This window comes from Octopus bimaculoides, chromosome 19, assembly GCF_046866305.1.
Source record: "Octopus bimaculoides isolate indiv1 chromosome 19, ASM4686630v1, whole genome shotgun sequence".
Taxonomy (NCBI): domain Eukaryota; kingdom Metazoa; phylum Mollusca; class Cephalopoda; order Octopoda; family Octopodidae; genus Octopus; species Octopus bimaculoides.
The window spans coordinates 52,396,074-52,417,975 of NC_142946.1; the positions used below are offsets into that span (position 1 = coordinate 52,396,074).

The following is a 21,902-nucleotide window of genomic DNA, read 5'->3' on the forward strand; positions in this document are numbered from 1 at the left end:
TTACATTGTTATTCATTTTTCATTGTTCAGTGCACAACTTGTGTGCATTGCATGCTCTTTTTTTTTAATGATATAAGCTTGCATTTAGCATTTCTTTTTGCAATTGTTTTTAAAGGAGAAAAAAGATGGCGTACTTTAAAAGGCCACATTGGAATGACAAACAACGAAGAAAAATATATGAGAGAGAGAGAGAGAGAGAGAGAGAGAGACAAGTGTAAAGTTATAATGGGTAAGTGGATTGTTGAGACAGATAGAAAGAAAGTGTTTGATTGTGAGAGAAGGATAAAGATATGAAGAAAGAAAAGCAGAGAGGGACTTAAGGAGACAGAGGTAATGGGAGATGGTGAGAGATGTAAGAAGTCTTCATAAAAAGGGGTTAAGAAAAAAGGGGATGGAGAAAAATAAGAGTTCAAAGAAAGTTAGAAAGGACATAGCAAAAAAAAAAGGATATGTGTGTGTGTGAAAGAAAGAGAAAAAAAGAAATAGTTTTTCATGGGAGACCTGATGGTATGAAAGATATTGAAAGAAAGATAGATAGATAGATAAATAAGAGGAATCTGATTGAGAAAGAAAGGAAATAAGGTGGATGGAAAGATAAATTGGAAGGTCTCCTTGATAGAACAAGGTAGAAAGTTAATAAAATAAAAAGAATGTCTAATAAAAGGACAAGTATTCCAATAGCAGTTTGGTCTTTATGAAACTAAGCCAATGCCAAAAAGAAAAAAAAAAAAGGAAACAAGAAGAAGCCATAGTGAACCAAGCTAACATGGTTTTCGTATGAGGTATTAGTATCTGGGCTGACTGCCAGGCCAGTGTTTGAGATGAAAACTAATTTGAGGTTTTTTTACCCTTGGCAAGTTTCACAACACAAGATCTTCTATGACATCAAATAATGCATACATCTTATATGTATGTGTGTATAGTTGCTTGTTAGAAACTGAAGTATGACGTAGCAAATTATGGCTAACTTGGGAGGGAGGGAATGAAGCAGAGGAGAGAGAGAGAAAGAAGTGTGTTTGTACATGCATGCATGCGAGAAAGGACATTGCTAGATCTTTCATTTCAATGAGTTTGATGAATTGCTCAGATGAGCTGTGGATTTTTTTTTTTGAGCTGTTGAGTCACCTTCCTTACAAAAGTGCTCAATAACTTTGTATACATTAACCTTATATTAAGTGTATGTGTTTTGCAGATATAATTGTATGAACTTTGTAGTAAATGCACTCAATTTAACAATGTGTGTGTATATACACACATGTATACATGAGTACCATTACACTGGACAGTATATTACTGTGTAATATAAACTGTGTGTGCATGTGTATGAGCATGTCAGTTTAATTGCATTTTAGACATCACTTCACCAGTGTCAGATTCTTGGCTCCCAGCTGCTGCCATCTTTTATGACCTTAGCAACCATTTTGATATTCATGTTACACATCGAATACCCACATGAACTATATTCAGCTTCTACATATATTAGCTACCATTTTACTATTTGGGTTATCAGCACTTCAACAGTCAATTGACTTTCGAATCACACACACGTCCTATATTCAGCTTCCTTACCTTAGCAGTTATTTGACATTCAGCCTACATGTTTTTAGCAGTTGACATTCAAAATGTGCATTCACACACACACACACGTGTTTACGTACCTAGTTATTTGATATTCAAATCACAAGCATACACAAATTCAGTTTCTATTTCCTCAGTCATTTGATATTCAAACCAACACACACGTTCTCTCTCTCATTTTCACACACACACACACTTTCAGGTAGTTGATATTCAAATCACACACACACACAAATTCAGTTTCCCCAGTCATTTGATATTCAAACCAACCACCCATTCTCTCTTATTCATACACACACACACACACACTCTCTCTCTCTCTCTTAAGCTCACGTACCTTGATATTCAAATCACACACTCGTACATACATTACATTTACACTTAATGCATTCCACTTCTATACCTTGCAAGTAATTTGATATTCAAGTCTTGTACTCACTCACTCACACATACTCCACAGTGAAACGTGTTTTTATTTTTCTAGGTATTAATTCCATTCGTTAGCCATTTCCTTTTTTTTCATAATACTGATTTTAGTTTTCTCTCTCTTACAACTCAACATGCTTTACTCCACCTTTTCGTTGTCCTTGCTCGTCCTGTGAGTTTTGACAATATTCCACTACCACTCTCCTCCAAATCACTCTCTCTCTCTATCTCATATATTCACACATGTGTATTTATATATATATATATATTTAGGTGTATGTGTGTGTGTACGTATATAAGCATACATGTTTATATATATGTGTGTGTATGTGTATATATATATATAAAAATAAATATATCCTCAGCAAGGCCTCTAATTTCTCAGCATCTGTTCTCTTAAAATAACCATTATCTTCATATCTTCATTTTTTTATTAATTAGTTTGTAATATGAAATTTCTAGAAGATATTCAACTCATGCAAAGAACAAAAATTTTTTTTTTTTTTTTAGAGTAGATAAATTTAAAAAAAAAGAAACTCTCCAAAAAATGCCAGTAGTGATGATAATAATAATAATAATCAAAAAGTCAAAAGAAACACAATTTCTGAAATGTTTTAGTATTGCTATTATTGTATAAGACAGCAATTAGATTCATCCAGTTTTCTGCCTTTAGACTTTCTTATTTGCCTTTATTGATATTATAATGCATCACACCTCATTGCTGCAAGTGTTGAATTTTTTTTTTTACCTTTTCTGTTCAGTATTATCATGGTCCTGTTCATCTTTATCATATTAACAATTGTTCTTCTGTTTACTGACATCATTAACATCTGGTTATGTCCATCATTGCTGTAAGATACCATCAAACGCCTTAGCTCTGCCCACTGTTATATATGAATGTTGTTTTTTTTCTCCCCCCTCCCAATTCTGTTCTGTTCACTGATATCATCATCCTTGGTTTTGTTCATTTTTTTTATCATACAAATGATTTTTTTTCTTGTTCACCGATATCATTAACATGGTTCTGTTCACCATAACTGTATGAACAATTTTTTTCTTTGTCTTATAATATCATTTACACTTAAACTATACTCGTTGTTATATGAATGTCATTTTTCCCTCCTCCTGTTCACTTTTTGTCATTAATTTCATTAACACTTCACTGAAACCACATGGATGTTTTTCTTCTGTTCATTTACAACACTTTAATTCCTCTCTGTGATCGTTAACATCTTACCTCTATTCACTATTGTCATACAAAAGATGTTTCTTCTTCTGATCACCAATATGCCATCAACATCTCAGGTTAGTCTACTTAACTATGAACAGCCTTTTCTTTTTGTTTATTGACCTCAACAGCAGTCTATCTCTGTTCATTGTTATCACTGCAACCACTTAAAATATTTTCCATTCACTAATATCATAGATGCTTTGGCTCAGTTCACTGCTAAAATAATACTAGTTAACATAGTTTTCTGTTCATTGACATCACAACAAGCTTTCACTGTTCACTCTATTAATTCTATATTTTCAAAGCAATTTCGACCGTCTCTCTCCCTCGAGTCTTTATCATAACATTAAAGCCATTTTCTTGTTATAATATAAACACTATAGCTGCATGTGTGATATACTACAGCTATAAATCTTTCACATGCTATCAACAATACAGAAGATATTTTGCTGTTCATTCTCGCTTTTCTGCACAACGAGCACTTTTTGTCTTTGTTTACTGAAAATTGACCGTCCATTTTCATGTAAACAGTTATTTTTCCACTGTTCATCTTGATGCAGTGAAATCAGTAAAATAAAAGAGATGAAAAAAAAAGACAATACCTGACACCAGGATGGACCTGTGGCCTGTCAGTCCAGAAATTCATTGTTTGCTTTTTAGGCAGGGCCACTATCCATCGCTTGCTTCTCAGACCTGTTGTGACTTCACCATATTACTCATTTTTGTTAACTGACTGGACTGGGTTATGTGAAACGAAGTGTTTTGTTCAAGAACACAACACATTATCTGGTCCAGGAATTGAAATCACAATCTTACAATCATGAGCCCAATACCATCGATCTTCTTCCTCATCATCATAATTTGATGTCTGCTTTCCATGCTGGTATGGGTTAGACAGTTTGACTGGAATTGATAAGCCAGAGGGCTGCACCAAGTTCCAGTCTGATTTGGTATGGTTTCTGCAGCTGGATGCCCTTCCTAATGCCAACCACTCCAAGAGTGTAATGGGTGCTTTTTATGTGCCATTTGCACAACACAAGCAATGGCCATGACTATGATCTCACAGGTGCCATTTACGTGGCACTGGAAACGGTCACGATTACAATTTCACTTGGCTTGGCCAAAGGTCTCAGTCTCTTATCACCTCCATGAGAGGGATGAAAGACAAAGTCAACCTCACTGGAATTTGGACTCGGAACCTAAAGACAGAAGAAATGGTGCTAAGCATTTTATCCAGCATAGTAACGACTCTGACAGCTTGCCACCTTATTAATAATAACAATAATAAGGTTGCTCCCCAACCTCATGGTGCCAGGTTCAGTCCCACTGTGTGGAACCTTGGGTCAGTGTCTTCTACCACAACCTTGTAGCAGATTTGGAGATGGAAACAACTGAAACAAGTCCATCATGAATGCATGTGTGTGTTCTTGTCTTGACATCATATGACAGTTGAAAACATATCTGGCCATGGGGAAGTATTACGTTGCTAGGAAACAGGTGAAGGTTGACAACAAGGGCATCTGGCCATAGAAATTCAGACTGATCTCATGCAAGCATGGAAAAGGGACATTAGAAGTATCCTTTCTACTATAGGCACAACAGAATAATTTATAAAAAATATTTTATTTATATAAAAAAAGAAAAAGCCCCACCCAAAGCCCCTCTGGATTACTGCTACATCAGACCAATTTTGCATTGGTTTTCTTGAAGATGCTGGCACAAAAATGTCTTAAATAATACCATCAGATCAGAAAAGACTTCGGGAATGTCGACAAGTCGGTGAGACTTGACATCTCTCCAATTCCAGTCTATCACTACAGCATTGACAGTTTTTAACTTCAATGCACCTGAAAAGAAAAAGAAAATTATTAAGCATCATTGGCTCAGGTGTGGCTGTGTAGTGAGAAGTTTGCTTCCTAATCACATGCTTCTGGGTTCAGTCCTGCTGCATAGCACCTTGGGTGTCCTCTACTATAGCCTTGGGCCAACAAAAGCGTTGTGAGTAGATCTGGTAGATGGAAACTCTTTTGCTCATAACTGCAGCTTTGTCAAGTTTATTCTCCACATCACTGTCTGGAATTCTCATCTTCAGCAATGTTACTGCCCAGGTACATCAACAAGTCATTGATCTCTGGAGTAACTCATAAAATAACAGTAATACTGGGATATCAAATGCCAAAATTAGTGTTTTGACATTTTCAGAGTGATCAATATTTTACTCTATATAACTGCAATACAAATAACTAGTTGCTAATTAGCTGCATCTAATTAGTACAATTGACATGGAAGTAGTGGGGGTGAGCAGAGTTCTGGCATTCATGATTTTTTTTTCTCCTAAAAAATGTGTACAACTGAGACCTAGATTTGATGGAAGCTTATCTCTCACTCTTCTGCAGCTCAGTCTGTCTAGCTGTAGATAAGTACCACACACTGAGCCAACAAAAAGATAAGCACATAGTACAAAGTAAGGTATGAACCACTGACTCTTTGGCCAGTAATAATACTAACAGCAGCAGACTGAACTGCATGAACCAGTGAAGTAGATCCAACATTATTTTCATTTTATGAGAATGGCTCAGCATCTGGTCTTAAAAAATAAAAATTTTAAAATCCTACAAAAAAAAAAAAACAATAATAATGGCTTCAAATTGTGGCACAAGGCCAGCAATTTTAGGGGAAGGGGTAAGTCAGCATCAACGACCCCAAAAGGATAAAAAGCAAAGACTCCTCAGCAAAATTTGGACTCAGAACATAAAGATGGATGAAATGCCATTAAGTGTCTTGTCCGACTGCCAATAATCTGCCAGCTTGTCACTGCCGTTACATCAACAACAACAGTAATAATAAAAATTTAGCCATGTGGTTAAGAAGTTTACTTGACATCTGTGTAGTTTCAGTTTTGGTCCCATTGTGTGGCACCTTGGATAAGTGTCTTCTACTATAGCCAGCCCTAGGCTGACCAATACTATCAGAAGCATGTTGTGTGTGTGTGTTTCTCACTGCTTCACAAGTGGTGTAGGTTTGTAATTTAGCAGTTCAGCAAAAGGAGACCAACAGAATAAGGACTGGGGACAATTTGGACTGACTAAAAAACCCTTCAAGGTTGTGTCCAAGCGTGGCCGCAGTCAAACAAAGGAATGAAATAACAGCATAGCTTGGTGTTATTTTTAATATTTTATAAGAAACAAAAATAAACAATACAACTCACCATTTGTTAGAAGAGCATTGATGCGATTGGGTGTACCCACCCCAATATGGATCACAGTTTTTGATAAAAATTCTGTCTGTTCTTTCAACTGGAAATATATAACATACAACATAAATTATAAAATTGATAAAAACAATATGAGCATATATATATATATACAGCGCAGGAGTGGCTGTGTGGAAATAAGCTGGCTTCCCAACCACATGGTTCTGGGTTTAGTCCCACTGCGTGGTACCTTAGGCAAGTGTCTACTGTAGCTTTGGGCCAACCAAAGCCTTGTGAGTGGATTTGGTAGATGGAAACTGAAAGCAGCCCATAATATAATATGTGTGTCTGTGTTTGTCCCCCCACCATCGCTTGACAACTGATGTTGGTGCGTTTACGTCCCCGTAACTTAGCGGTTCAGCAATAAAGACCGATAAAATAAGTGCTAGGCTTACAAAGAATAAGTCCTGGGGTCGATGTGTTCGACTAAAGGTGGTGCTCCAGGATGGCCACAGTCAAATGACTGAAACAAGTGCAGCCATCTGGTAAAACCAGATGGCTGCACTAGGCTCCAATCTGATCTGGCAAGAGTTTCTACAGCTGGATGCCCTTCCTAACGCCAACCATTCCAAGAGTGTAGTGGGTGCTTTTATGTGCCACTGGCACGAGGGCCAGTCAGGCGGTACTGGCAACGGCCACGCTCAAATGGTGTTTTTTACGTGCCACCTGCACAAGAGCCAGTCCAGCGGCACTGGCAACAACCTTGCTTGAATGTTTTTTTTTAATAGTTAATAATAGTAGACTATATCAAACAGCTATAGAAATAAATCAAACAGACAAACCTTAAAATGTTTAGCGAATAACTTAGCAGTTTTGGTGCCCTCGCCTTTGAATGGAGCAATTTCCCTGGAAGAAATGGAAAGAAACCGATCAAGAAAAATAATTGAATGGCCAACAAAGAAATTCGAAAAGATCATACAAATTTTTTGCCTTTTACTTGTTTCAGACAGTAGCCAGGCTAAGGCACTGCCTTGAAGAATTTTAAGTCAAATGAAACGATCCCAGTGCTAATTCTTTTTGTTTTAAGTCTGGTACTGACTTTATCAGTATCTTTTGTTGAACTGCTAAGTTACAAGGACATAGACACACCAACAGTGATTGCCAGGCAGTAATGAGAGGGACACACGGATACATATATATAAAGAAGCCTGTTGTATAAATCATCACCATTCCAAAGGCTGGAGCAGTTTGAATGGGAAACGATGCCCCACCCACCATATTCACTGGACAATGCCCCAACTGATTATCATTTATTCTGCAGCCTTCAAAATCATTTGGAGGGAAAAAATATGAATTCTGTAGATGAGGTCAGAATAGTTCTGGAAGAGCATTTTTAATCACAGACAAGTGAATTTTAGAAGCGGGGCTTTGCAAGTCTACCAGATAGGTGGAAGAGTATTGTAGAAAATGAAGTAAAGTATATTTAAGATTAAAAAAGAACTTTGTTTATCTTAATTTTGAAAAATAAAAGAAGTATAAAAAAAACAACATAATTTATGGGATGACTCCATATATATATATATATACATGTAGTTGTGTAGTAAGAAGCTTGCTTCTCAACCACATGGTTCCAGGTTCAGTCTCACTGTGTGACATCTTGGGCTAACCGAAGCCTTGTGAGCAGATTTTGAAAATAGAAATTGAAAAATGTTCATTGTGTGTATGTATATGTGTGTGTGTGTGTGTTAGTTTGTTTACATCCTTGTAAGCAGTTTGGCAACAAAGATTGATAGAAAAAAATACTAGTTCAATTTGTTTGACTAAACCCTTCAGTTTAGTTCAATGACTGAAATATATATGTGTGTGTGTGTATACATACATACACATACTTTTGTTGAAACTACCAAAATTTTCACAAACTGTTTGTTACTCAGAGTTTCACATACCCGTTCATCAAACACTTGTGATCATACTGAAATAAAATTGTGATGGTATATGTAACATAATATAATAAAATTCAACAAATTAGTATTTAAATTTGATTGTGTGACTGATTTTCAAAAACATAAAAACAGTTTGTTTTTTTTTATCAGTTAGGTGGGTGTGTGTGTCTATAAATTAATCGTAAAATATAAATATATTATAAGATAAAAAAAAACCTTATGTTAAATGGAGGCAATGTATATCCAAAAAATAATTAATTGATAATAACACAAGGTTTTTTTTGATCTTCTGTCATGGTTTGAAAATCAGTCAGCCAATCAAATATTACATGTACCATCACAATTTTAATTCAGTATGATCACAACTATCCACTGAACGGGAACTTGAAACTGAGCAACAGTTTGTGAAGATTTTTGCAGCTTTAATAAAAGCATATTATTCTACCTTCGGTATCTAAGTATTATTTTTTCCACTCTGTTTTGCATTTATGTGCTTTTTCGTGCACATATATATATACATATATAAACACACACTCACATAAATATACAGACATTCACACACTGATCATACTCAGTTTTGCCAAGTGAAAAGACCATGCTTAAATCAGAAGGTACATCAAGACTGAAATATGTCCATGGCTTTCACCAGTTGCATTTAAAAACCAGATCTGCTCACACACTGCATTTTCTATATTTTCTAAAAGATTCAGTTAATTGACCCTTGTGATATTACCTCCCTTGCCAGTTGGTTTTAGATTTTAAGCACTCCAACCCAAAGGGAAAATTTCATGCATTCCATATGTGTGACCCCCACCATATAAAATGAATACTGTGTCTTTCTCACACTGATAGAGAGGAGACATGTGTGACCTCTGACAATGTTGCTTTGTTGCCATCAAGTTGTCTTCAATACATACTACAGCCACTGGTTTAGCCATGCATAGTGACATCCTCCTCAAGACCTGACTACTTGCTTAGGCTGGTAAAGCCAACGGTTTGCTTTTCCTACCACTTTCAACAGTGAAGCCAAAGTAGAACAAACAGAATTATGTACCTTGCCTAGGAACAGAACACTATGGCTGAAGCAGTAGTGACTGAATAAGGGACAACAGAGTCACCAGTCTAACAAACCTCACAGCCATTCATTGTTATAAGCAATTATCTATCCATTGTCCCCACCCATTATTTCTGAGGGTCTTCTAAGAGTAGATTCCTCAGGCACCTCTTCCATTGGGTCTTATCAGAAGCAACAGTCATCAAACTTTCCAACTGTATTACCCAGCATGACCACCCTTCTTGCTGGATGTTATCCCACCATCTCACTGGTAGTCTACCCCCGAGTCTTTTTCTGGTTGACTTGGTTTGAAGAATCTGTCTGGATTCTTTCCTACGACACTTAACCGCAATGTCTGCAGTACCAGAGCGGTGACCTCTCAATGCAGAGAAGTAGAAACTCAACCCAACCTGAGTTTTTTATGAATTCTACAAATATAATTAATTTGTTGCTACACGAACCCTGGTTGAGAACAACTGAATTGAATAATCATAGAAGGTTAACAATACCTTATCAGTTCAACAGAACGAATGGCTGAACTGGCAATAATCAACACAAGGGGACATCCTGCTTTAAGATCCTTTTTTTTCTTTAGCATTTTTGACCATTTTGGAAGGACAAGCTTCAAATATATGGAAGGTCTCAAAGAATCAGTATTCGAATCAAAGAAGTGGTCTGGAAAGAAAATAGAAAAAATATCAGGTGAAGTTAACAATTTTAAGCTATAAAACAAGAAACAACAACAAATTTTTAACAAAATGATGTATTAGAGGAGAACAGATGTTCAACATGACTGGTTATTCATAGTCTTCAAGAAATATACCATATTTTAATGTGTGTAAGGAATACCCCAATTTTGGGGGCTTAAGATTTGGAAAAAAGAAACTCCTGTATTTTTTTAAACTTAATTTTTGACCAAAAAGAGTTCCTTATACATGTTAAAATACGTTAATACCGATTTCTTTTGTATCCAATCTTTAAAATGGAAAGACGTATAGTCAAACAGTCAAATAAAGATACCTATTTTATTACCACACAGCTACATCTGCATTTATATAACGTGTGTGACTTTGTGCCTGTGTTTGTCTCTCCTCCCATCCACCTGAGAATTGGTGCTAATTTGCTTATGCTTCCACAACTTAGCAGTTCAGCAAAAGAGACTGATGGAAGTAGTACCAGGTTTAGAAAGAAAAAAAGAAGTACTGGTTCTAATTTGTTCAACTAAAACTCTCCAATTCAGTGTGCCAGTATAAAAAAAAAATGTAAAGGTTACTGTCTTGCGTCATGCCAACCCATAAGGGCCAGTTTCCAGGTTACCATGGCATATCTATCCCTCACCTGGACATGATGCCAGTCCATCGCAGGATTACTCATTTGTGCCAGCTGAGTGGACTGGAGCAGCGAGAAATGAAGTGTTTTGCTCAAGAACACAAAGTGTTGCCCGGTCTAGGAATCAAAACCAGAATCTTACAATTACGAGTCCAACACTAAGCCACGTACCTCCACATGTTCTAGTATGGCCGCAGTTCAATGACTTAAACAAGTAAAAGATAAAAGATACGATGGTGCTTTTGATAATGGACTTTTGTACAGTTTCCATCTACCAAATTCCATTAACAGGCATTCACCAGTTCAAGACCATGGAAGAAAACACATGACCAGTTTGCCTGTGCAATGATAATCTCAACAATTTCTTAGAAAATGTTTCATTAAACTAAAGTGGAAGGAGAAGGACGATTAAAGGATTAATTAATTAATTAACATAGAAGCAATTAATTTTACCAGAATCAAGTTTCATTTGTTCCCAATCAGCGGCTGTTAACTTGGCTTCACAATGTTTCTGGATGGCAGCCATCACATCCTTAGCTTCACCTTGTTTTGGAGCATTCTGTTTTAACTCCTCTGTTATTTTCCTCTGAAACAAAAAAAAAAAATTTTTTTAATTTAAAAAGCGCTAAAAATACAGAAGGCTTGACAAATTTCTCATATCATTGTTTTAATTTCCACTTTTCCATGCTTGCATGGGTTACACAGAGTTCTTAGATGCAGATTGATGCCTTTCCTATCACCAACCCTCCCATTTGTAAGCACCACAATATTTCTTCATGGCCAGAAGTCTGGAAATGAATGACACTACTTATATGATGGTGACACTCGTTTACAACTATCACACAATGTCAAGACAAGGAATCCCACTGAACATGACATTGGGCAAGTGTTTTCTATTATAGCCCAGCACCAAGCAAATCCTTGCAAGTGGATTTGGTAGATGGAAGCCTAAAGAAGCTCATCACATATATGTATATATGCAAGTGAATGTCCATGTAATGACATCACAGGATTTTTATGGAAAAATCACCTAATTAGCATTCACTTTTCCAAGACTGGATGGGTCAGACAAAATTTATTGTAGCAGATTTTCTATGACCAGAAACCTTTCCTGTCCACCAGCCCTCAAATGCTTCCAAGCAATGTAACATTCCCCATCCACCATGGCTAGCTGTATTTTCACAGCTGACTGGAATGAAGGACACTGCCTTTATGATAGCAATACTCATTTATTATTGCACAATGTCAAGACAAGGACACACGCACACAATACATACATAAATGATGGGCTTCTTTCAGTTTCTGTGTACCAAATCCACTCAGAAGACTTTGGTTAGCCTGAAGTTATAGTAGAAGACATTTACCCAAAGGGTCACACAGTGGGACTGAACCCAAAACCATGTGGTTGGGAAGAGAACTTGTAAATCACACGTCAATGCTGCACCTCCAAGTACTGCTTTCACCAATGTGTGTCTCGTAATTTTAAAACAGTTGAAGTGAGAGTTGAAAGAATCTGGCTGCTCTTTCTAGCATGGAAGCCTCTCATCCCTATTGTCCCAATAGCTACAATACTTTCTATTCTCTGCTGGCATAGTTGATAAACATTAAACATTCTAGAAAACAACTGGTCAGTACAGTAAATAGTTAGATAACCATATTCAAATATGTAACAAAGAGGATTTGCTCTGGTATGAATAATATTGATTTTCAAACCTCCAACAGGAATGAGTGAGTACTTGGTCAGTTGCCAAAATATTTTGTTTTGCTTCAAGGACAGATGCAGTAAGAACTAGAATGTTTTATTACAACAGATTTCTTTTTTGTTGTTTTATGTATTTTGTAACAATTACAATCTTTGAAACAATAATATTAATATTAATCTGATCTAGGGTGGTGACCTGGCAGAACTGTTAGCACACCGGGCAAAATACTTAGCAGCATTTCGTCTGTCCTGATGTTCTGAGTTCAAATTCTGCCAAGGTCGACCTTCATCCTTTTGGGGTCGATAAAATAAATGCCAGTTAAGCACCAAGGTCAGCATAACTGACTTATTTCGTCCCCTGAACCTGCTGGCATTGTGCCAAAATTTGAAACCAATATTAATTTGATCTCCCACCCAATCAAAAACTGTATTACTGATGGAGTTAATTTTCTGAGAGACAACTTTTTAATCTAAATTTCTCAATTCTATATACACCCTTTAAATAAGTATCATGAAGGCGCATGGCTCAGCAGTGGCTCGAATGTTGGGCTCACAATCATGAGGTAGTGAGTTTAATTCCCAGACCAGGCTGTGTGTTGTGTTCTTGAGCAAGGCACTTTATTTCATGTTGCTCCAGTTCACTCAGCTGTAGAAATGAGTTGTGATGTCACTGGTGCCTAGCTGTATCGGCCTTTGCCTTTCCCTTGGATAACATTAGTGGCGTGGAGAGGCGAGGCTGGTATGCATGGGCAACTGCTGGTCTTCTTTAAACAACCTTGCCTGGACTTGTGCTTTGAAGGGTAACTTTCTAGGTGCAATCCCATGGTCATTCATGATTGAAGGGGGTCACTCTCTCTCACTATCATACATACAATGTTATTCATATTCCAGTCTGCTGTAGAATATATTTCTGACCTTGCTTGGAAATAAATTTTGTCTGACTTATGCAAGCATGGAAGAGGTATATGTTAAATGATGATGATGATATATATATATATATATATATATATATGATAGGCCTCAGTACAGTCTCCCTCTACTAAACTGCGTTCACAAGGAATTGATCAATCCAAAGCTATAGAAGTAGATACTTGCTCAAGGTACTGCACAAAGGGACTGAACCTGAAACCATGTGGTTGTGAAGCTAACTTGCTAACCACACATCCATGCCTGTAAAAGAAAAGAGATGACAAAAGAACAAACAATTATCTTATGAACCTCATTAGCTTACAGCTGTTTCCACTGTAAGATGTGGTGAACTCATACTTGAGTGACTGAGTAACACCTTACAATTTCATCAGAGCCTCAAACAATAAATTGTACTTCATGTTTGAGGCTCTGATGAAACTTTAAGGTGTTACTCAAGCACTCAACTATGAGTACACTCCATCTTATAGTGGAAACAGCTATAAGCTAATGACGTTCATAAGAAAATCGTTTGTTCTTTTGTCATCTCTGTTCTTATTACTGCTCTGTACACACCCTAACGCCTCATTCAGAAGCATATGTATACTGAGCTCTGCACCAGGTTATTAGAATCACAATGCCTAAGCGAAATACACATACATACATCACTCCGTGTAAAAACCAGTATAACTGGAACACAACCATACATTTACAATACAGAATGGTGATGAACTATAATCTTGAACCTTGCCACAAGAATACCTGGTGTTATTTACTAATCTAAACAATACTGTTAGCTTGGTGTACTAACAAAGAGTTTATAAAGTATTTCGCCTGGATTGATAATACCTCACTAATAATTATATACATATATATATATCAAAAGACCTAACAGCATTTGCTAAAGGCAACTAAGATTTTAAGCAATCAATGAAGACATCATCATTATGTAATGTAGCTAGGAAAAGTCAACCAGATGGAGCTCATTCTTCGGACAGGACTTGATCTTAAAACCAGCAAGTTAACTACACACGATTCTCTCTCTCCTGCAGTAGTAAGCCGTAGTTTTAATGATGCCTACAAGCAGCTAATTGAACTGTATGAGAATATATCTTGATAGTAGACACAACAATGTTTCAAATGGTAGTCCAATGCTTCTGACTGACTTGACATATATTACAACCAATGAAAAACAGAAGAACGAGAGGAAGGAAAAAAACTGGAAATTAGTATCGACTAAATAATTTAGTTCTTGATAGGATAGTCAATAAGAAGAAATAAACCGTATTAATGCAACATGGAAGCCAGCAAGTAATTATCTCCCTTTAGGCTTGTTTTATGCTTTACACTCATACAGTGAAATGTGTGACACTCTACGAACTGAATATGGTTCAAATCATTTTTTTCTTTTCTTTCCTTTTGTTCAGATGATTTCCGAAAATAAAATTTTTTACCCTTTTCCATTTCCTTTTCTTGTTGCTATTTGAAGATTCTGTCAGCTTCCTTTTAACAGGAACATCTTTTTCGTTCTCTTTCGCTTCGTCTTCAGTTAGTTTTACAACTAAAATAAAAGGGAGAAAAATCTTTCAGAAACAAAATATGAGTCAGAGTTACACAGATACACACACAAAAAAAGAAAGAATGGAAAAAAAAAAAAAAGCCACGTAAGTATGGAAGTGACTAATTCACTAGATTGCTTATGCAAGCTCTAAAGGATTGGCTATATTTAGAATTAATAATAGCTAAAAGGAATAAAATATAAAAGGCATCAAATGCTGTTAGTAACAGACAGTTCTGAAGTGATGCCGATGTCTGCAGAGAATGGATAGTGAAATTATTGTGAATATAGAATGAAATAAGTTAATCAGTAGAAGAGGTAAGCCAAGAAAAGTATATAATGAAGCAATCAATTCAGTAATATCCTAAAAAAAATAATTAAAAAAAAATTATATTGCAAAGTATAAAATAAAGAGACAGCTCACATAAAATCATCATCATCATCATCACTGTAATGTCCATTTTTCCAACAGAGTTTATGGAGTCAGATTGTCAGATCTTTGATAACTAACTACCCTTCCTGTTGCTAACCCTTACCTTTTTAATGTTCACTTTTCCATGCCAACAGACGAAATTTATTGGGTTAGAGTGTCAGATTTTCCATGACCAAATGCTGTCCCTATTGCCAACCCCTACCTGTTTCTAAGGTGTGGGTTGGACAGCTTGAAAGGAACTGGTAAGGCCAGGGGGCCACACCAGATTTCATAGTCATTTTTGGTTTGGTTTCTAAGGCTGGATGCCCTTCCTAACAGCAACCACTTTACAATGTGTACTGGGTGCATTTTATGTGGCACCAGCATCCACATCAGAAATTCAGGTTCTGTATCAAAACATGTCAAGTATATTGTGAAGAAACCATTACTTAGAGGCAGAGAGGAAGCACTCTTCTCTGAACTCAATGGAACAAAGCTAACGCTGAACAAAAGAAATCAATTTGTTACAGATCACATAAGTTTCCGTAATTAAGTAATTTGTTACCTTGAAAACTTCATGTTCAACTGGTTTGAACTTGTTATATCTAACCTGCTGACAAACAGCATGACTGAAGAGTTATGTAAACTGATGGTAATGATGACGACAATCATAATATTCATAAAATTGTTGGTCCTGACACAGATTTAGCAGATCAATAACAAACAATATGACTAAAATGTCAAGATATTGAAAAGTGATACAAATAAGTTCCAGAACATATATGAGAACAGGATGGATCTTTCATATCATCAAAGAACTTGAGCAGATTTCTAGAATGCAAATTAGTATGCTGACTGTGAACATCTATTATCATCATACAATATGCTAAAAATAACCTGATAGATCATCATCATCATCATCATCGTTTAACGTCCGCTTTCCATGCTAGCATGGGTTGGACGATTTGACTGAGGACTGGTGAAACCGGATGGCAACACCAGGCTCTAATCTGATTTGGCAGAGTTTCTACAGCTGGATGCCCTTCCTAACACCAACCACTCAGAGTGTGTAGTGGGTGCTTATTTTTTATCTTTTACTTGTTTCAGTCATTAGACTGCAGCCATGCTGGGGCACTGCCTTGAAGAACTTTAGGTCGAATAAATTGACCTTAGTACTTATTATTTTTTTAAAGCCTGGTACTTATTCTATCAGGCGTTTTTGCCAAGCTGCTAAGTTACAGGGATGTAAACACACCAACACTAATTGTCAATCAGTGGTAGAAGACAGAGACACAGACACACACACATACATATACTGTCGTGGCTGATGCTGATGTTTCGTAACTGGCATCTGTGCCAATGGCACGTAAAGAGCACCCACTACACTCTTGTGGTTGGCTTTAGGAAGGCCAAATCAGATTGGAACCTGGTGCAGCTCAACAGCTTACCAGTTTCCAGTCAAATCGCCCAACCCAAGCCAGCATGGAAAACAGACATATGACATTTTCGTGCTGCTTCTCCCTCCCGACACTCAGGCTACATTCCTAGTGCCCCCACCCCAACTATGCATCACAAACATAGACCTCTTTCTGAGGCAAATTCAAAGCAACTGTATTTCACAAATAAAACTTAACCTAACAAACCCATTATTTTGTTGTTTTTACATGAACTGCTACCCCATTATTGCTCCACTTTTTACATGAATCGCTACCCTATCATCGCCCCACTTTTCTTCAATGCCCCCTTGTAACTTTCCACCAATAGGGGAGACAATACTGCCCAATGCTTTAGTGTTTCCCTTTTAATCTTTTGAACTTGCAAGCATACTTTAGCAGACATGATTTTGTTTGACTATGCACCTGGAAGAAGTAAAAGTAGGCAGTTACATGGCTTGCTAAATGGTACAAACATCTTTATTTTCATGAGGCCACCTGCTTTTGCATCTTCTAGAGGTATAATTAGGTTAAATAAATATGGGAGTTTCTTTTACATGGATAGTATTATAATCCTTTACAAAACCATTTTTCCAAATTTCAGGCCCCCCAAATTAGGGGTTTCCTTATACGCGTTAAAATACGGTATATATATATATATATATATAAAACGATATATCATATTTATATGTATTGCATATCGATGACTGAATTGTCAGAGTTGGAAAGCTTACGGGTTATTTGTTAATCCTATAATAATACGTTTTACTGAAAATCGAGCAAAATTGAAAGTTAAAACATATACAGTCTTATAGCAACGTATATACCGAAACGAAGTACATGCTTTTGTCCCTTTTTCTTTCGTTTTACTTTTGATATGTAAAATTAATCAGGCCGCTTTTGTCTCATTTTACACTACTTCATACTCTGTGTTGTATGAATGAATGACTAACTCTTCAACTGTAGTTTGGTGGTTCTTTAAATAAATAGCATCAAATAGCAATAACCATCTAGAATACAACTATAGTACAACTTAAATATTAGCTCAGAGTTTAACAAGCTAAACTGCAGTTAAGCATCAAGATATTTGTCCACACAAACATCGTTCGTAGCTTTATTAAAGAAATATGATAGCTATCACCACATCAGCTTCTTATATTATGGACGATAGACTCACATTTGGTCGAAATTTTTAATCTTGAGAGGCCTTCAGTTTAGACAAATTAATAGGGAAAATTATGTGTTCGTCGTATACTGGCGGATTCTTGCAAGAAAGCACGTGTAATTCGCATATGCTAATTAACGGAAACCGACAAATCTTCTACGATGCCAAAAAACTTGTGGGGAAAAAAAAAAAAGATGTGAAGAACATCAATGGTATAATTTTCAACTTCAAGATACATGGTTAAATTTAAATTAGGAAATATCATAAAGAACGATATGTTTACCAAAGCTCACGTCTCTCCGAAGACGACATAGAAAGAGCAAAAGAGGAGAAAAGCACGGAAGCACCTTAAGACATTTTGTGAAACAACACTGGCATATTAAAGGTTCGAGTCATAAGCTGCTAATAACATATAATACTCACATCTTCCATCATCAGAGTGATTTTGAGGTTCATCTTGATTGTTCAGCCACCATTCCTCATCTAAATCGTCCGCCATTTCGTTCAATATATATAGCAAGGATCTTTAGTTTCGTATCGAGCACATGCCATAACATCAATGTCTTCACTTTTCACTTCGACTACTACCCCTCACTGTTTCTACATCGTTTTCATTCGTTGACCTCCAATTAACACTGTTTTATTATTTTTATTATTATATATTTTCACTTTTACGGATGATGCGACAAAATTGTGTAGTGATGCTCGACTTTAGGCTACAATACTTTCACGTTTCCTATTTACCTGGAAGAACCAAAGAGAGATCCGTACTCGAAGGGTGAAGAACACCTTATACTCATTCAAATTTGAAATTGGCCGCTTACAACGTTTCTAAAAACACATAAAAACCAGATTTAGACCAAAACAGTAATTTAAGTTGCATATCTATGAATTTGTAAATTTATAGGTTTACTATTATTATTATTATTATTATTATTATTTATATTATTATCATTATTAAGATAGTGAGCTGGCAGAATCATTAGCACGGCGGGCAAAATGCTCAACAGCATTTTGTCCATCCTCAGATTCTGAGTTTAAATTCTGCTGAGGTCTACTTTGTCTTTCATCCTTTTGGGATCAGTGAAATAAATACCAGTTGAGCACTGGAGTCAATGTAATCAACTAGCCCCACTTCCCCAAATTTCAGGCCTTGTGCCTATCATAAAAAGGATTATTATTATTACTGTAACAGAGTCCTGAAAATGATTGATGATCTTGTTGAATTATGAAAAGATATTTAAGAAGATATTTGTTATTTGAATTTTTTTTTTTCTTAATATGTTTTGTTTCTACTTGGAGAATATCAAGCAAGTTTGAACAAGGAAAACATCCTTGATCCAATCAAAATGTTTGCTAAATATGACAGCATTATCAAGAACCATCAAAAATCGTTCAGTTTACCTCATCTAAAGAGAAATCACAAGTGTCAAGGCTCTCAAATCACATTCAAAATGACATAACCAAGTTGTTGGTTATTTATGGAAGAAAATCAATAGCAAATGAAATCAAGACAGCAACTTTATATTAATTTCATATGGATAAGACTACAGATGTTTCCTCTCGTTGAACGGCCTTCTACGTTCACTGTGTCTGCTAATGAAATCAAAAAGCATTTCTTTGAAGTATGTGATATTAAGTCTGAAACTAACTGGTGAAGAACTGGAAGGATTGGTCTTGTCTTTTTCAGAAGAGAAACGGCTTACAACTCGAAAACATGAGGAGGAGTAGTCAAGGCTATAATGGAACTGCTAACATGAGGAGGAGATCCTATGGGAAGCTTCAACCAAGGTTCCTTCTTCACGATGAACAAGTTTTATTTGTTCCTTACCAAGAAAAATGTGCAAACCTTGTGTTTGTAAAAAATGAAAAATGCTGTTGCTATTTTGCATCATTTTTTAATAGTCATCATCATCATCATTTAACATCCGCTTTCCATGCTAGCATAGGTTGGACGGTTTGACTGAGGACTGGCAAACCAGGAGGCTGCACCAAACTCCAATCTGTTCTGGCAAGGTTTCTACAGCTGGATGCCCTTCCTAATGTCAACTACTCCGAGAGTGTAGTGGGTGCTTTTTACATGCCACTGGCACAGGGCCCAGTCAGGCAGTACTGGCATTGATTATGCTCGAATGGTGATTTTTATGTTCTACCAGCACTGGCATCAGCCACATTTGAATGGTGCTTTCTATGTGCCACTGGCACGAGTGCTAGTCAGGTAGGACTGGCATCAGCCACTACAATGATCTCACTTGACTCAACAGGTCTTCTTAAGCACAGCATATTACCCGACGATTGAAGGGTACTTTTAAACGGGTTGTGTGACACTGCTCCCACACCTAAATTTATTTCTTTAGTTCTGGTAGTGGTTCAACAATAAAAACAAGCTCATCAAAGCAGAGGAGTTCCCAAGGGCAGCCAGTCTTAAATTCCTCTGTTATGGCCTAGAGGAAGTTAGATATAAACTATGGAGTCTGTATGTGGGGAAGATAAAACTCTCCAATCTCATATTGCTTAGCATTGAAAAAGACATCCATGATGATAATGAGAAAGCAATCAACATTTAAGGCTGTAAATTGGCAAGATTCATTAGAGATTTTTAATGAAGGCCTTGCAGCATTTGTTCTAGACCTTTACATTCTGAGTTCAAATCCTGTCTAGGTCAGCTTTGTCATCCTTTCAATACAAGTCATGCACTGAGGTCAATGGTTTTGATTAAATCCTTGCCTTTCAAACTACTTACTGTATGCCTAAGATAGGAACAATTATCTTTGAAGTGGTGGTCAGAATCAAGAGTGCCAGAGAAAATCTTGTGACATTTTCAAACACATGACCATCAAAGAAATACTATTGTGATTTATTAAGATATTGATTTCAAATTTTGGTATAAGGCCAACAACTTTGGGGGAGTGGGTAAGTCAATTAAATTGACTTATTTTATAGACTCTGAAAGGGTGAAAAGCAAAGTTGACCTCGGCAGAATTTAAACTCGGAATGTAAGGTCAGACAAAATGCTGCAAGGTATTTTGCTTGGCATGCTAACGTTTCTGCTAGCTCACTACCTTTTATAATTTATTAAAATATTGAATGAGATGTGTCTCCCACACATCCCCACACACTCCTGCCACAAAAAGGAACTAACTCAGACCGTTATAACCCATATTATCATGGAAAGCCAATGCAAATATAAAGTGATAGCGATGATGATGATGAAGTCAGCTTCCTTACTTTCCAGTAAACATTATCTTGTAAAATGATTAAAGAATATAATGTTTTTGCTTTTTGTATTTTCCTAATAAGGGTCAACAGTTTTTCTATTACTATGTAAGAGTTGTAGCCATCATTATCCTAAATAGGTCAGTTATAGTTCTATAAATCTTTTTAAGTTATGCTATCATGATATTTCAGATTTAAATGTATGTACAGAAGAAAGAATGCTATAATTTATATGAAAGTGATCACAATAAAAGCCAATATAAGTAAAACTGAATAATAATTGCAAATAAACTCCAATATTTCAATATTTTCATATCTTTTGAAAATCTTGCAATAAAGAAATTTGTTGGTTTCTTTTTTATGTTTACAACAAATTTTCATATATTTTCTTTAATCAACTTTATATACGAAAATAGTTTCTTTGAATTTGATGGAATTTAATATTTACCACATACAATTTTTGTTCTGTGTTGGTACACACACACATGCACACACACACACACACGCACACATACACACACACACAGCCTCCATAACTTAATGGATTTCATTTTTAAAAATGTTTAGGGAGTACCTATTTACAGCTGAATCCCTGAGTTTCTAACAGTCTCTTGACCCTTCGGCATTTAATCTGGCCATATCCAGCCCAAATATTCTCCCTGTTTTTAGATAAAACTGACCAGATCCAACTTTTCGTACCTACACTACAATGTCATTCTAAAACCCTACACACACACCTTTGAAATCTTATAATAA

At 36.2% G+C, this 21,902-nt stretch overlaps 1 protein-coding gene across 1 annotated transcript; it reads right to left on the reverse strand.

Moving 5' to 3' along the window:
• Positions 1-4,839: 4,839 nt before the first annotated feature.
• Positions 4,840-18,753, reverse strand: LOC106877381 (protein CMSS1). The gene is made up of 7 exons (XM_014926622.3): positions 18,354-18,753; positions 14,817-14,923; positions 11,208-11,340; positions 9,935-10,100; positions 7,271-7,334; positions 6,444-6,531; positions 4,840-5,082 (listed from the first exon to the last, which is right to left on the reverse strand). The coding sequence occupies exons 1-7, from the start codon at positions 18,427-18,429 to the stop codon at positions 4,910-4,912; spliced, it is 807 nt and encodes a 268-aa protein (XP_014782108.1). The 5' UTR covers positions 18,430-18,753; the 3' UTR covers positions 4,840-4,909.
• Between the last annotated feature and the right edge of the window lie 3,149 nt (positions 18,754-21,902).

Coding starts and splice junctions, on each gene's coding strand:
- LOC106877381 (XM_014926622.3), bottom strand. CDS start 18,429: ATGGCGGACGATTTAGATGAGGAATGGTGGCTGAACAATCAAGATGAA. Junction 10,101..11,207: donor ACAAATGAAACTTGATTCTG/GTAAAATTAATT, acceptor TTTTCTTTCCAG/ACCACTTCTTTGATTCGAAT. Junction 7,335..9,934: donor CGTTCTGTTGAACTGATAAG/GTATTGTTAACC, acceptor CATTTCTTCCAG/GGAAATTGCTCCATTCAAAG.